General features: G+C 36.9%; 1 protein-coding gene across 1 annotated transcript in view; it reads left to right on the top strand.

Moving 5' to 3' along the window:
* Positions 1–7843, top strand: part of NEGR1 (neuronal growth regulator 1) — an 836423-nt gene extending 828580 nt beyond the window's left edge. The window contains exon 6 of the mRNA XM_055402982.2: positions 7600–7843. Within this exon, the coding sequence (XP_055258957.2) occupies positions 7600–7759 (160 nt within the window). The 3' untranslated portion in view covers positions 7760–7843. The remainder of the gene's footprint in view (positions 1–7599) is intronic.
* The last annotated feature ends 5623 nt before the right edge of the window (positions 7844–13466 follow it).

The following is a 13466-nucleotide window of genomic DNA, read 5'->3' as shown; positions in this document are numbered from 1 at the left end:
CTGCAATGCAGGAGACCCAGGTTCAATTCCTAGGTCAGGAAGATCTAGTGGAGAAGGGATAGGCTACCTAGTCCAGTATTCTTGGGCTTCCTTTATGGCTCAGCTGGTAAAGAATCCGCCTGCAATTAGGTAGACCTGGGTTTGATACCTGGGTTGGGAAGATCCCCTGGAGAAGGGAAAGGCTACCCACTCCAGGATTCTGGCCTAGAGAATTCCATGGGCTGTACAGTCCATGGGGTCACAAAGAGTCAGACGCGACTGAACAACTTTCACTTTTACTTACCAAATGGTGGAAAATAAAAATATTTATTTTTTTCTAAATTGTTCTTTTTTCTCATCTGCAAAATAGGACTAATAGTGCTTACCTCATAGGATGGCTATGAAGATTAGTTGATCATACCTTTGAAAATGCCTAAGTGCCAGTTTCCCACACTCTTAACACTAAAAGTTTCTGTATAATGTTGAAGGTTCTTAGATTAACTTCTGTCATAAATGCGTTGAGAACAGCTATTATTTTCTACATTCATAAACCATTCCTGCTCACACTGAAAAGACAAAAATAGTCATGAATTCAGAGCCAGATATACGTATTTAAGTTGAAACTTTAACATTGAAAGAGCCATTATAAGATGTGTTGTACAAGGACCTATACGCCATCTCAGTGTCATTTTTAGATTTTCAGATGTAGCTAAAACCCTTTAGATACTAATAGTGTTATATTTGTCTATTTCTCCTTGGTTCCTAAATCAGTGCCTCAAGCATAGTAGATATTTAATAATCATTTGATGACAAAATTAAACTTATTTCCATTAATACCATATCAGAGTGTTTACCATCATCAGAGTGTTTCTCTAAAGCTCTTTTTTTGAACTGTACCTTTAGTTCATACCATGACTTGGAACTCCACAAGCCTGAAATCAATTTCTGGAAATAATGTTCCTTTTCTTTGTAAATATAACTCTTATGATTCCAGAGCTGCTTACTTTCCCCTACCACCTTCCATATTTCCTATGCTACCACCCAAATATCAGTAAGCCTGTATTCATCTTATCCAGTTATATAACATCGGGGTGTGTGTGTGTGTGTGTGTGTGTGTGTGTGCATATAGTCACTCAGTTGTGTCTGACTCTTTGTGACCCCATGGACTATAACAAGCCAGGCTCCTATGTCCATGGAATTCTCCAGGCAAGAATACTGCAGGGGGTATCCATGCCCCTTCTCCAAGGGATCTTCTCAACCCAGGGATCGAACCCAGGTCTCCCACATTGCAGGAAGATTCTTAACCATCTGAGCCACCAAGGAAGCCCATATTATTATCATATTCTTTTGTAATTCTAGTCTGATAAAAGGTCTATTATCATTTAAGAACACTTCTCCCATTCCTACTGAAAGTTGATTTTTAATTTAATTTTTGCAAGTTATTTTAATAATTTAATTGTTGTTATCTGACACACTCATATATGGTTCCTATACTAGCAGTGGAGTTTTCCTGTCACCATTTGCACCTGAAAGCTTCAGTTCAGTTCGGTTCAGTCGCTCAGTCATGTCCAACTCTTTGCAACCCCATGGACTGCAAAACGCCAGGTCTCCCTGTCCATCACCAATTTCCGGAGTTTACTCAAACTCATGTCCATTGAATCAGTGATGCCATCCAACCATCTCATCCTCTGTCATCCCCTTCTCCTCCTGCCTTCAATCTTTCCCAACAAAAGCTTGCTTCTCTAGAAATATCTGTTACTCCTGACCTGGAAAGGCAAATAAAAATTATAGTCCCAAAATTTGTAGTGAGCCTGCTGCTGCATTTATATTTTAAATGAATGAAGTCAGGTTTAATTGTCCCATTTTTTTTTTGCACTTTAACAATCATTGCTAATGGCTATATGGCCAGTTTTGCTGTTGTGATGTTGCTCTGGGCTCTTCTGGCTGTCCTAGATAGATACTGTTTAAGAGAGGTTATTATTGTAAAGTTTGTTACCATTTCATGTACCAGAAAGAGAAGTAACATAGTTGTTAATATGCTTTCCATGTGCTATTTCTGACTGACACTGAAAATGTGAAGAACTGTTCTAATTCAGAACTATTTAACTGGTCAGGCTGTGTCAGTTATGAGTTGGCAGAAGTGAAGTGAAGTGAAATGAAAGTTGCTCAGTTGTGTCTGAACCCATGGACTATACAGTCCGTGGAAGTCTCCAGGCTAGCATGCTGGAGTGGGTAGGCTTTCCCTTCTCCGGGGAATCTTTCCAACCCAGGAATCAAACTGCATTGCAGGCAGACTCTTTACCAGCTGAGGTCTGAGGGAAGCCCAGAATCTTCTGGCAAGGCAAATAGCCTTCAGTTCACAGATATATGAGATATTAACAAAAGAAAGAAGAAGGAGGGCAGTGGTCCTCAGTATGTGTCTTAGTCCATTTGAGCTGCTACAACAAAATACCACAGACTGGGTAGCTTATAAACCAAAGAAATTTATCTCACAGTAGCTGGAGGCTGAGAGTCCAAGATCAGGGTGCCAGCATGATTGGGTGAGGATATCCTTCTGGGTGTCAGATTTCTCATTGCATCTTCACATGGCAGAAACAGGTAGGGATATCTCTAAAGTCTCTTTTATGAAGTACTGATCTCAAACATGAAGGTTTTATCTTCATCACTTTTAAGTTCCTCCCAAAGACCCACCTACTAATACCATTGTCTTTGGGACTTAGGATTTCAATATATGAATTTGGCGGTGGGGGGATGCAGATCATAGTGGTGTGGAACAAACTCCTAGAGGTAGTAGAGGGTAGAGGACCTCAGAGCCCACAGTAGTAGAAGAATCTTATATCCACGGGGTCCAATGAATAGTAAAAATGCAAAAAAAAATGACCAGGCATTTCTAAGCAGGCACCATTTGCTAAGGAATATCATATTTAATTCCTAACCTAATAGAGTTTTTTTTTTCTTTTGAGTGGAGTGATTATAATAAAACATCTCTCATTCTATAAGCTAAGTACAGAACCATTCTCTTAGAACTTGTAAGGGTTAAGTATCTATAAAAAGAGAATGAACTCCTGAAAAGGCAATATTCTAGCTTTTTTTTGTTCTCTGGTTTCACTGCAAGTTGTGTTTTGAACTATTTATTGAGTTGCCACTTTCAGATTTCATATCACTGATGCAAATAAAGAAGTCTGGATTCAAACAAATCTAGAATAAATATGAAAAATCCAGTGGGTCCAGGATCATCCCATGAATAGGCTCATGGCACATGCTTGAAGACTACTAAGGATTTTCTTTAACACAGAACAGCAATTCAATTTGTCAAATGTATGTTTGATATAAAAAAAAATGACTCTCTTTCTAGAAAATATAATTATATTTAAACATATTAGAAGAAGCCTGCTTCATTAAAAAACTCATCATAAAGATCTCTTTTCTATTTTCAGTCAAGCAGTGAAATTACATTAGGGTCATTTGTGATGGGACTTCTAGGCATAGTTCATTTTTTTATATCTATTAATAATAATAACTAAGATGTATTCATATATATATATATATAAGAATATATATGATTCGTCTTGGAAAAACTTCAGTAATAATGTGTTGTTCATCTTAGCTCCTAATCACCCCAGCATAGAACTCATTTGTATAGTAATTTTTACAATTGATTTAAATAGCTGAGAAAGCTTTCACTACCACTATCTCCAGATAACTGTAGGAAAATCATAGAAATACATCCTCTAGAGATATATCCCATCTCAGAAGTCACTCTCCCTCCAGGTCAGCTTTGGAAAGAGTTCCCCAGTCATCTACCAGGCAAAGACAGGCTCTTCAATCATGCGTGAGCAGTCGGTACTTCTAAAACTCCCCAGTACAGAAGAAAGTAAGCTTTGGACTTTTCCGGTTATCTCGGAGATAACTTCCTCTCAGGAAAGAAAATCCCCCCAGAGAAGATGCTTTTCTTTTTTATTGGCCATAATCACCTGCCAGGCTGATCCGAGCAGAAGGAGCTGCTACTGCTAAAGTGCCACTAATGTGCCACTCTGGTAAATGCACATAACACTGTTGGCTAGGGGCCAACAATGGGCCTGCACATACAGAGTGTGGATTCACTGCATGGTTTAGCAACATCTGGGGCTTTGCCTTCAGATCCATTAAAGGGCAGGGAGTTGGAACCCAGCTCAGAAGAACAGCCATAAGGAGAATAAGCAAACAGTGCCATGAAGTAATGGAGTACACTCCCTTGGGATTTTCTCTCCAGAGTCTAGCCAAATGAAAACTCTAACAAATCTCTCCTCGGTTCTTCAGTAGCAAGATGAGTCTTGGTTTTGGTAGATAGGAAACAAAAGGGAGTTAGTAGTCTAAGGAGTTGCTGAGTCCTCTGGAAGATGCAGCCTTAGCATTTTGTTATTGTTTAGTCTCTAAGTCATGTCCGACTCTTTTGTGACCCCAGGTACTGTAGCCTTCCAGGCTCTTCTGTCCATGGGATTTCCCAGGCAAGAATATTGGAGTGGGTTGCCATTTCTTCCAGGGGATCTTCCTTGGTCCAGGGATCAAACCTGTATCTCCTGCATTGGCAGGTAGATTCTTTACTGCTGAGCCACCAGGGAAGCTATCAGACAAGGGCTTTCCTAACCCTGGTTGGTTCAGTTGTGAAAGAATCCACTTGCCAGTGCAAGAGATATGGGAAAGGTGGGTTGGAAAGATCCCATTGAGAAGGAAATGGCAACCCACTCCAGTATTCTTGCCTGGTGAATCCTTTAGCCTGGTAGGCTACAGTTTATAGGGTTGCAAATTGTTGACCATGACTGATCATGCACACACAATTTGATTTAAGCCATCTTGCTAAAGCTTGAAATCTGCTATAATGAAGGACAATGAAACTGTGGATTTTTATACATACAATATACTATTGTTTAAAAGTAAATTTACTGGTGTGATGCAGAAAAATATGTAAGAATCACTGTGGGATTTTAGCATAAATATTGATAGATTTGCAATGTGATACTATATTGAAAATTATCAGTCTCAGTAAAGTTGCTCAGCTGTGTCCAACTCCTTGCAATCCCATGGACTATACAAACCATGGAATTCTCCAGCCAGAATACTTGAGTGCATAGCCTTTCCCTTCTCCAGGGGATCTTCCCAACCCAGGGATCAAATCCAAGTCTCCCACATTGCAGGCAGATTCTTTACCAGCTAAGCCACCAGGGAAGCCCAAGAATACTGGAGTGGGTAGCCTATCCCTTCTCCAGCAGATCTTCCCAACCCAGGAATCGAACTGGGATCACCTGCATTGCAGGTGGATTCTTTACCAACTGAGCTACTAGGGAAGCCCCATGATACAGATGTTTAAAATTTCCATGTCCTAGATATTTTATCCCATGTTTTCTTGTGTCATAATTGGAGGTCATTAGGTTTATAGGTCAAGTGAAATTTTTTCAATACTTATTAAACTAAAAATTTTATTAATCTGATTAAAATTTGAGTTTTGGATAAGTCAAATTCAGCTATGACATGAAATATAAGTAATTCCCAGAGTAATCAAGCATGGTTGCTTATTTTAATCTGCATTTAACTACAGTATATTTTATCTAAATTCAGATGCAAGTCACATAACATAATGCAAAGGAGTTCAACCTAAGCTCTCAGGGGAATGTCAATTATTAGCATCTTTGTGATTAAAGAAATGCTTAATGCTAAGACTTGAACACATTAAAGAAGAAAAATTAACAAGCCATTTGAGCTAAGAGCTTCTGTAGCCCATATTATGATTAGCACATTCTTTCACAATAAATTTTGGGGTTAGTTAGGGAGAAGTTATTATTTGGTTGGCTTCTCATTATAGCAGATTTCATATTTAGAGAGAAACATTCTTAAAGGGGACTTAGTGATCCCTGTGTTGTGGGAATGTCATTCAAACTTCATTGACATACGTGAGAGTGTTAGTCACTCAGTCATGTCCAACTCTTTGCAACCCCATGGTCTATATAGCCCACCAGGCTCCTCTGTCCGTGGAGTTCTCCTGGCAAGAATACTGGAGTGGTTTGCCATTCCCTTCTCCAGGGTATCTTACCAACCCAGGGATCAAACACAGGTCTCCTGCATTGCAGGTAGATGCTTTACCATGTTAAACACGAGGGAAGCCCTATTGACTTATGAACTATTTATTATTCACCTAAGATACCACTATTACATGCTATGTAGAATTCAAACATAACGTATGTCCATATGGCCTTACCTTTTGAGATATTTAAAGCAATTCAGTTTATTTGGGTAGATTTGTATGTATAGAAACTGCTAGAGAGAACAATGCAATATTGTGGTTTTGATTTTATCAATTCTACAACAATTTGGAGAGTGATATGCAGAGTAAGAGAAAGAGACAAGACAGAGGAAAGTCATTTAGGGAGCAGCAGAATAAGAGAGATAGGACATAGATCAGACTTACATGAGGATGGAGAGATCCGGCTGTCAGAGATAAAAAGGGATGGTGACCACTGGGGTAAGATTCAGGAAAAGAGTGAAGCAGAGCAATCATGTGAAGCACTGAAAATGGGAGAACTATGCCAGCCTATCTGAGAGTAAGAGCCTCTACTGGTAAGTGTGGAGAAGGAAAGTTGAGTATTCAGGGTGGAATCAGGTAAAATTGAATCCTATATTGAGGTCTAGAAAGGTTAAAGGACATTATTAGGCACATTACTAAAATGTGTTACAGACAGGCTGCTGCTGCTGCTGCCTAGTCACTAGGTCATGTCCGACTCTGTGTGACCCCATGAACTATAACCTTCCAGGCTCCTTTGTCCACAGGATTCTCTAGGCAAGAATACTGGAGTGGGTTGTTATTTCCTTCTCCACGGGATCTTCCTGACCGGGGTGTGAACCAGCCTCTTCTGCTTGGAAAGCAGATTCTTTACCACTGAGCCTCCTGGGAAACCAAACAAAGATAGGACTCAACTTTAAATACTACTCTCAATATTATATTTAGCATTATTTTTCTTTTTGTAGATTTAACAAGTCATCTATTTGGGTTGTACCTACAAAGTAGCAGTAAAGTGTTGAGTCTGGACTCAGAGCCATCCTACCTCAGCTATAGGATTAACTTTCATGAAAGTTATCTAAAACTATCATTTGAAATAGCCTAGGCCTCACCAGGTGGCGCTAGTGTTAAAGAACCTGCCCGACACTGCAGGAAACATGAGAGACTTGGGTTCGATTCCTCAGACATATTCTAGTCAACTTTTTAGAAATCAGGAGTTTGTGTTTTTAATGGAATCATTATATTTAATCCCTTTTACTTTTCCTTGGCTTTAACAGTTGAGATGCCATTGCTGTAATGTGTTTAATTTTCTAAAATACAAATCAATGTATGAACAGGACATGAGGTTATCTAAGTCTGGTTTGTTATATAGCACAGATAATCCCATAGGAACAGTCTGCCACTGTCATACAGTTTCCCTTCCCGGGTATCTACTACTGTAAGGAAAATATAATTACACTATTGTCATGTTATATGCTAACAGCAGCATGGTCAAACTGTCTATGGGTTCCCATGACAACCCCATCTAAGATAAAAATGAAAATGGTATTCACAACACATATTTACCTAGAGTTTATTTTGTCTTTTAGGCTCTTCAACGGCCAACAAGGAATTATCATTCAAAATTTTAGCACAAGATCCATTCTCACTGTTACCAATGTGACACAGGAGCACTTCGGCAACTATACTTGTGTGGCTGTCAACAAGCTAGGCACAACCAACGCGAGCCTGCCTCTCAACCGTAAGTAACACAGAATTACCAAAATGCTCCCAGGGCCTTTTGGCTCCTGTCTATGAGCTCAGCCTAATGTGACATGTTCCTTTCACAGGAAATTTGGCCCCCAAATAATCTGGATGTTGGAGAATTTGATAATCCCTATGGAATTACATATGTGCTTAGAAAAATATTTTCTAAGGAGAATATTACATAAATAATAGGATCCATTAAAGAGGGCTGGTTGGTGGAATTTAGTTTTTGTTTTGCTTTCAAAAATGCATTATATTTAAGCATAGTATAATCTGGATTGAATTTACTCTTGATTAACTTTCTCTAGATATTTTGAAATAGTGAGAATTTCACCATGACTAAGGTATAATAGTGAGTAAATGATATAATAGTGAGTAAATGATGATGGACAAAATATTTTATCCATATAGGTAATGTTTTTACTCAAAACTGTATTTTGAAAAAGAACTTAAGGTTTTACTTAAATAGGTACTTTAGTTCTCATATATCTTAGTTCCTAAGGACCAGAAATGAAAAAAAAGACCAAACACAAGGATTAAGGGAAAGGAGAGAATTATATTTTAACGTTTTCAATTAGTTTTAGTACTTTTTAGAAGCTGTTGTTCAAGAGTTGTTATAACCATAATATATTCCTGATTTTGAAGTGGAATGTTACTCAAAATGTTCAAAGAAGACTCCAGAGAATATGCTCTTTTTAGTTGTACAGTTATCTAAACCATTCTTATCTTTGATAGTTTATGTTTTTTATGGTAACCTGACATATGTATATTTATGCTATCATCCTTTGATAGTAAGCTCTTTCTGAAAAAGGCAAATATTATGAGTACATCACAGACATGATTGTTTCTATTTTGCAGAAATGAGGAATGGGATATATAATACTCCTACTACTTAAAAATATTAAATAAGAAGTTTCTTGATTTATGAACTCTTAATTACCAAGATTTAAGAATCTCTATTGTTAAATAAAATATATCAGTTGGTTGTTAATAGAAAATAATAATTTAAGATGATTTGTCCTATATACACTTTTAAAACATCACATCATTTATTATTTCAGTTTAATATTATAAAGTATTTCTTAGTACCCCCCACTCTGAAAAAAAAACATTGCTTGCCACAAAATAGTCAAAGTATAATATACTTGCTTAAGTTTCTACCATGAAGATTATTTACTTAGTGTAATTATGAATAATAACACTGCAAATATTATAGAGCTGTGTGAATTCCAATTTAATGTAAATATTGATACTTCTTTTGTAACGTTATTAATATTTTAAATTGTTTAAATATTCAAGAACCTGAAAGAGTAAATGAATTAAACCAAGTAAAGAAAAATTTAAGGCTTAATAATACATTAATTTTTGCTACTTAAATTTCTAAACCGCAATCCGATTTTCAAAACTGAAGCATTAATGAATGTAACAAATTAGAAACAAATGTCATTTGTTTGTTTTACTCTGGCAACCTTAGCACAGTCATCTGGATATAATGCACTGCTGAAAAGGTTTCTAAACATGGTATCTTCAGAGTGGCCTCTGATGATTTTCCTTTGTCGCTGACTTTCTGTGTATAGAAGTGCTAAGGATAACTAGAATAATTTGATTGAAATTCATTAAGAAAGGCATAATATGCAAATTTTGTCTATAATTTGAACATATCCCTGGAATTTTGAAGAAATGTCTGTATATTCAAAACTCTTGTGTGACCTCACCTGAAGCTCTTATTGCACTAAGAGTTTCTATTTTTTACAATAATTATTTTTGTATAGTTTGTATCTCTCTACCAAATTATGTTTGTTGAGAAGACAGAATCAATATCTGATTAATTCTCCCATATCACTAAGCATGGTGTCTAATATTTCATAGACAATATTAAACTATGTCTGATATTCACATAGACAACTTATTTAGTGAATAAGTGAATTAAACAGTGATTGAATAGATACTTAATAACTGAATTAATAGCCTGAAATTTAGCTGTGCAATGTATATTATAATCTCCAGCTATATAAAGGAATATTACAGTGATGGTGATACTTATTGTGAGCTTACTGTAAACCAGACAATATCTTTAAATGAATTTGTTCTAATATCTTTATATGAATTTGTTCTTTTAATTCTCACACTACCAAAAAAGGTAAATTCTAAAATTCTCTTCTTACAGATGAGGAAACTAAAATGAAGGGAAATTAAAAGCTTGGTCAAAGTCAAATGGCTAATAAGTGACAAAGCAGAAACCTGATCAACAGTCTGGTTTCAGAGTCTCAGCTTTTAACTTTTATGTTTCACTGTCTCTCACTGTGATAAACATAAAACCAGTATGGAGATAAATTATATCATTTGCAACATATTATTGAAAGATAAACCTCTGCATGTAACATGTTTGCCTTTCTTAGCTTTTTTTAAAATAAATTTTAGTAATTTAGGGTGCTATTGTTGAATATGTAAAAACTTTTTTTATTAAGTGGTGAGAAATGGGCAGCATACACCAGATATAGAATTTAAGTTTATGAAAGATGAATAAAGTTAATTTTGGCTGAAATACTTTTAAAAGTGAGACTCAGAGACATTTGAACATACATTTTTATGGGATTTTAAAACTTCTTGGAATGGGTTCTCCAACACAGGCACTATGAATCTTCAAACTATGTAGAGAAAGACAGCTTTTTTAAAGTTCATGTGAAGCTGGTTGTCCCTTGATAAGAATTCCTGTCATATCTTCACAAGGTCTGTGGATGGGAGAGCCTTCAACCTCTAAACTGATCCAAGATAAGTGGTTGGTCCTAAGCTGATCTAATGTTGGCCCATGACCTGCTAATTTTTTTTTAATCTGTTATTGAATATCAGCCCTTTTTATAGTCAAGGGAGTGTATAAAACCAAAGTGCTCATCTTCCAATCCAGGAGAAAGGAATTAGACTCCAAAGAGTGTGCCATTTGTATAAATAATGATATATGGAACAAGCCATGAATAGAGAAATTCATATTATTATGATTTGTATCCATGAATATTAATATGCTCAAAGAGAATTAATCAAAAATGTGAGTTTCCCTTCATAGTGCTTATGCATAGCAAACACTATATTGAGTTTCAGTCACTGAGAATTAGGTCCCTATCCAAAACTATTTAGAATAAATCCCAATTCTATTCAAATCTACTTATGTGTAATAACCTACATTTTCCAGATCATCAAGAAGGAAAAAGTCAAGAAGTTATAGTTTAGAGTCTTGCCATAACTAAGACCACCAAAAAGGAATGTAGCACTTTTTTTGTGTATAAATGTTTGTGTGTCTATGTTTCACACATAATGGGAGTTAAGCAAGTCATAATTTGAACCACAGTTTCATCACATATAGTTATATGATCTTAAGTAAATGCCAAAGCTTCAGTTAATTCATTTGTAAGTAAGGGCAATAATAGCTCCCACTTCACTGTTGTTGTTCGGTTACCGAGTCATGTCCACTCTTTATGACCCCATGGACTGCAGCTTGCCAGGCTTTTCTGTTCCTCACCATCTCCCAGAGTTTGCCAAAGTTCATGTCCATTGAATCAGTGATGCCATCCAATCATCTCATCCTCTGTTGCCCTCTTCTCCTACTGCCTTCAATCTTTCCCAGCATCAGGGTCTTTTCCAAAGAGTCGGCTCTTTTCATGAGATGGCCAAAGTACTGGACCTTCAGCTTCAGCACTTCAATACTTCCAATGAGTATTCAGGGTTGGTTTCCTTTAGAATTGACTGGTTTGATCTCCTTGTTGTCCAAGGACTCTCAAGAGTCTTCTCTGGCACCACAGTTCAAAAGCATTAATTCTTCAGCACTCAGCCTTCTTTATGGTCCAACTCTCACATCTGTACATGACTCCTGGATAGCTCCCACTTCAGGATAAAAATTAAATGGGATGTTGCATGTAATATATGTTACCCATTGTTATTAAATCACAGCCCCCAAGAACACTCAGTTCAATTGCTTTCAAAAACTATATATATAGATGGTTTATTTGATGACTGATTGACCAGTACTTTACTGAGGCGTTAAGTAGTAAGTTGTCATTGGCAATCAAGGGAGAAGGCATGCAAATTTGATATAATGTCTCAACACTGGCTCTAACTTAACTTCATCCCTTGCTCATTATGTGAACCATACTTTGTAGGGCTAATTCCAGATTAAATATGATGTTTGCAACATAGAAGTCCAGACATCTAGATTTAAAGCATAAAGACAGAAGTAAAGCAATTGTTCTATTATGAGGCTCCAACATTTTATCAGTAGCAATAGTCATCCATCAAATATATAGCCTGCCCACAATATATGAAGCACTGTGCTAGATGTTGGAAAGAGAAGTATTCATAGAATGGAAACTTCATCCTCAAAGAGTCCTCAGATGAATAAGAGGAGAGGTACAGAAGCAGATAACTCTAGTGCAGTTCAGGCAACAGTAGAATACAATGGCAGAGAAGAAGCTCTCTATGTATTTTGAGGACCATGAAAGGACTGTCATCTAGAGTAGGTAATATCGCTGTATGAATTATAACTAAGTTACAACTTCAAAATATTATTTTATCCACCATTGTCATATTTTCAGAGGCAGAACTTTGTAGAGTTCATTCAACAATAATCATGAGCACAATGTACAGTGTCTCAAATGAAAGAATGAGACATTCAGTCTTAATGACTCAGGGCAATTTATAGAGAAAACACTTGAGACAAGGATGTGATTGTGTTGAGCCTGGGTGTGGGAATGGGAGGGAGAAAAATACTCCTGTATGGAACAGCTCATGTAAAGGTACAGCAATATGAAACAATACGATGCATTTGAAGACATGTAGTAGTTTAACATGGTTAGAGTAAAAGGAAAAGGGGAGTGTTGAGAGATGAGGCTGGCCAAGGTGGTAGACTTAGGACAGAAAGGGCCTGAAGGTGAGTTTGGACTTTATCCTTCTAGTTTTAGAGAGCCATTGAATCATTGTAATAAAGGATGACTATAAACAGATTTAATTTCTGAAATACTTTCTTAGACAATGTAGAGGGCTAAACCCAAGTATTAGACTTACAAGAAGATAATTGCACAAAAACAGTTACAGGGATGACAGAGATAATTAGGACAGAGGAGTTAATGACCAAATCTGAAGGCACTGGGAATGGTATTGTGAAAATCTAGATAACACCCTCAGTTTAGTTTGGATATCATTAATCAGGCTAGAATGTTAAAAGGAGGATTAACCATTTTATATTGGGGGAGAAGGTGAATATTGAAAGAGAGAAATGTGTTTAATTTTAGATATAGTCAGTTGGAGGCAATGTCTAGTGGGTAGCTGTACTGAAGTCCAGAATGGAGATATGATTTGGAAGTACCAGCATGGACGTGGTAGTTTCCAGTATCAGAGTAAATGAAATTTCACATAAAGGCCACGTAGAGTGAAAAGATGAGCAAAAACAAGTGCAGTAAACTACTCTTTCTATAGGCTAGGCTCTGAAGGGAAGAACACAGATTTTCAAATTTTCTCTGGCCCAGTGTAGCTGATGATCTCTCTGCTTTGATGTCTCAGCAGCTGGCTTGTTATGAGCTTCTTTTCTGATCAATAGGCCCAGTGTTCCAGTGTATATCAACAACTCCCCAACCAGCAAACATGAAGCACCCCAGTCTTTGGTGAATGATAATGAACAGGCTTCTTGCTTTTTTTCAAGCTTCCCTCATTTTAGTTTCTTGGC

Source organism: Moschus berezovskii, chromosome 4, assembly GCF_049115385.1.
Source record: "Moschus berezovskii isolate FMDL1 chromosome 4, NW_MosBer_1.0, whole genome shotgun sequence".
NCBI lineage: Eukaryota > Metazoa > Chordata > Mammalia > Artiodactyla > Moschidae > Moschus > Moschus berezovskii.
This window is presented reverse-complemented; position numbering and strand designations above follow the sequence as displayed.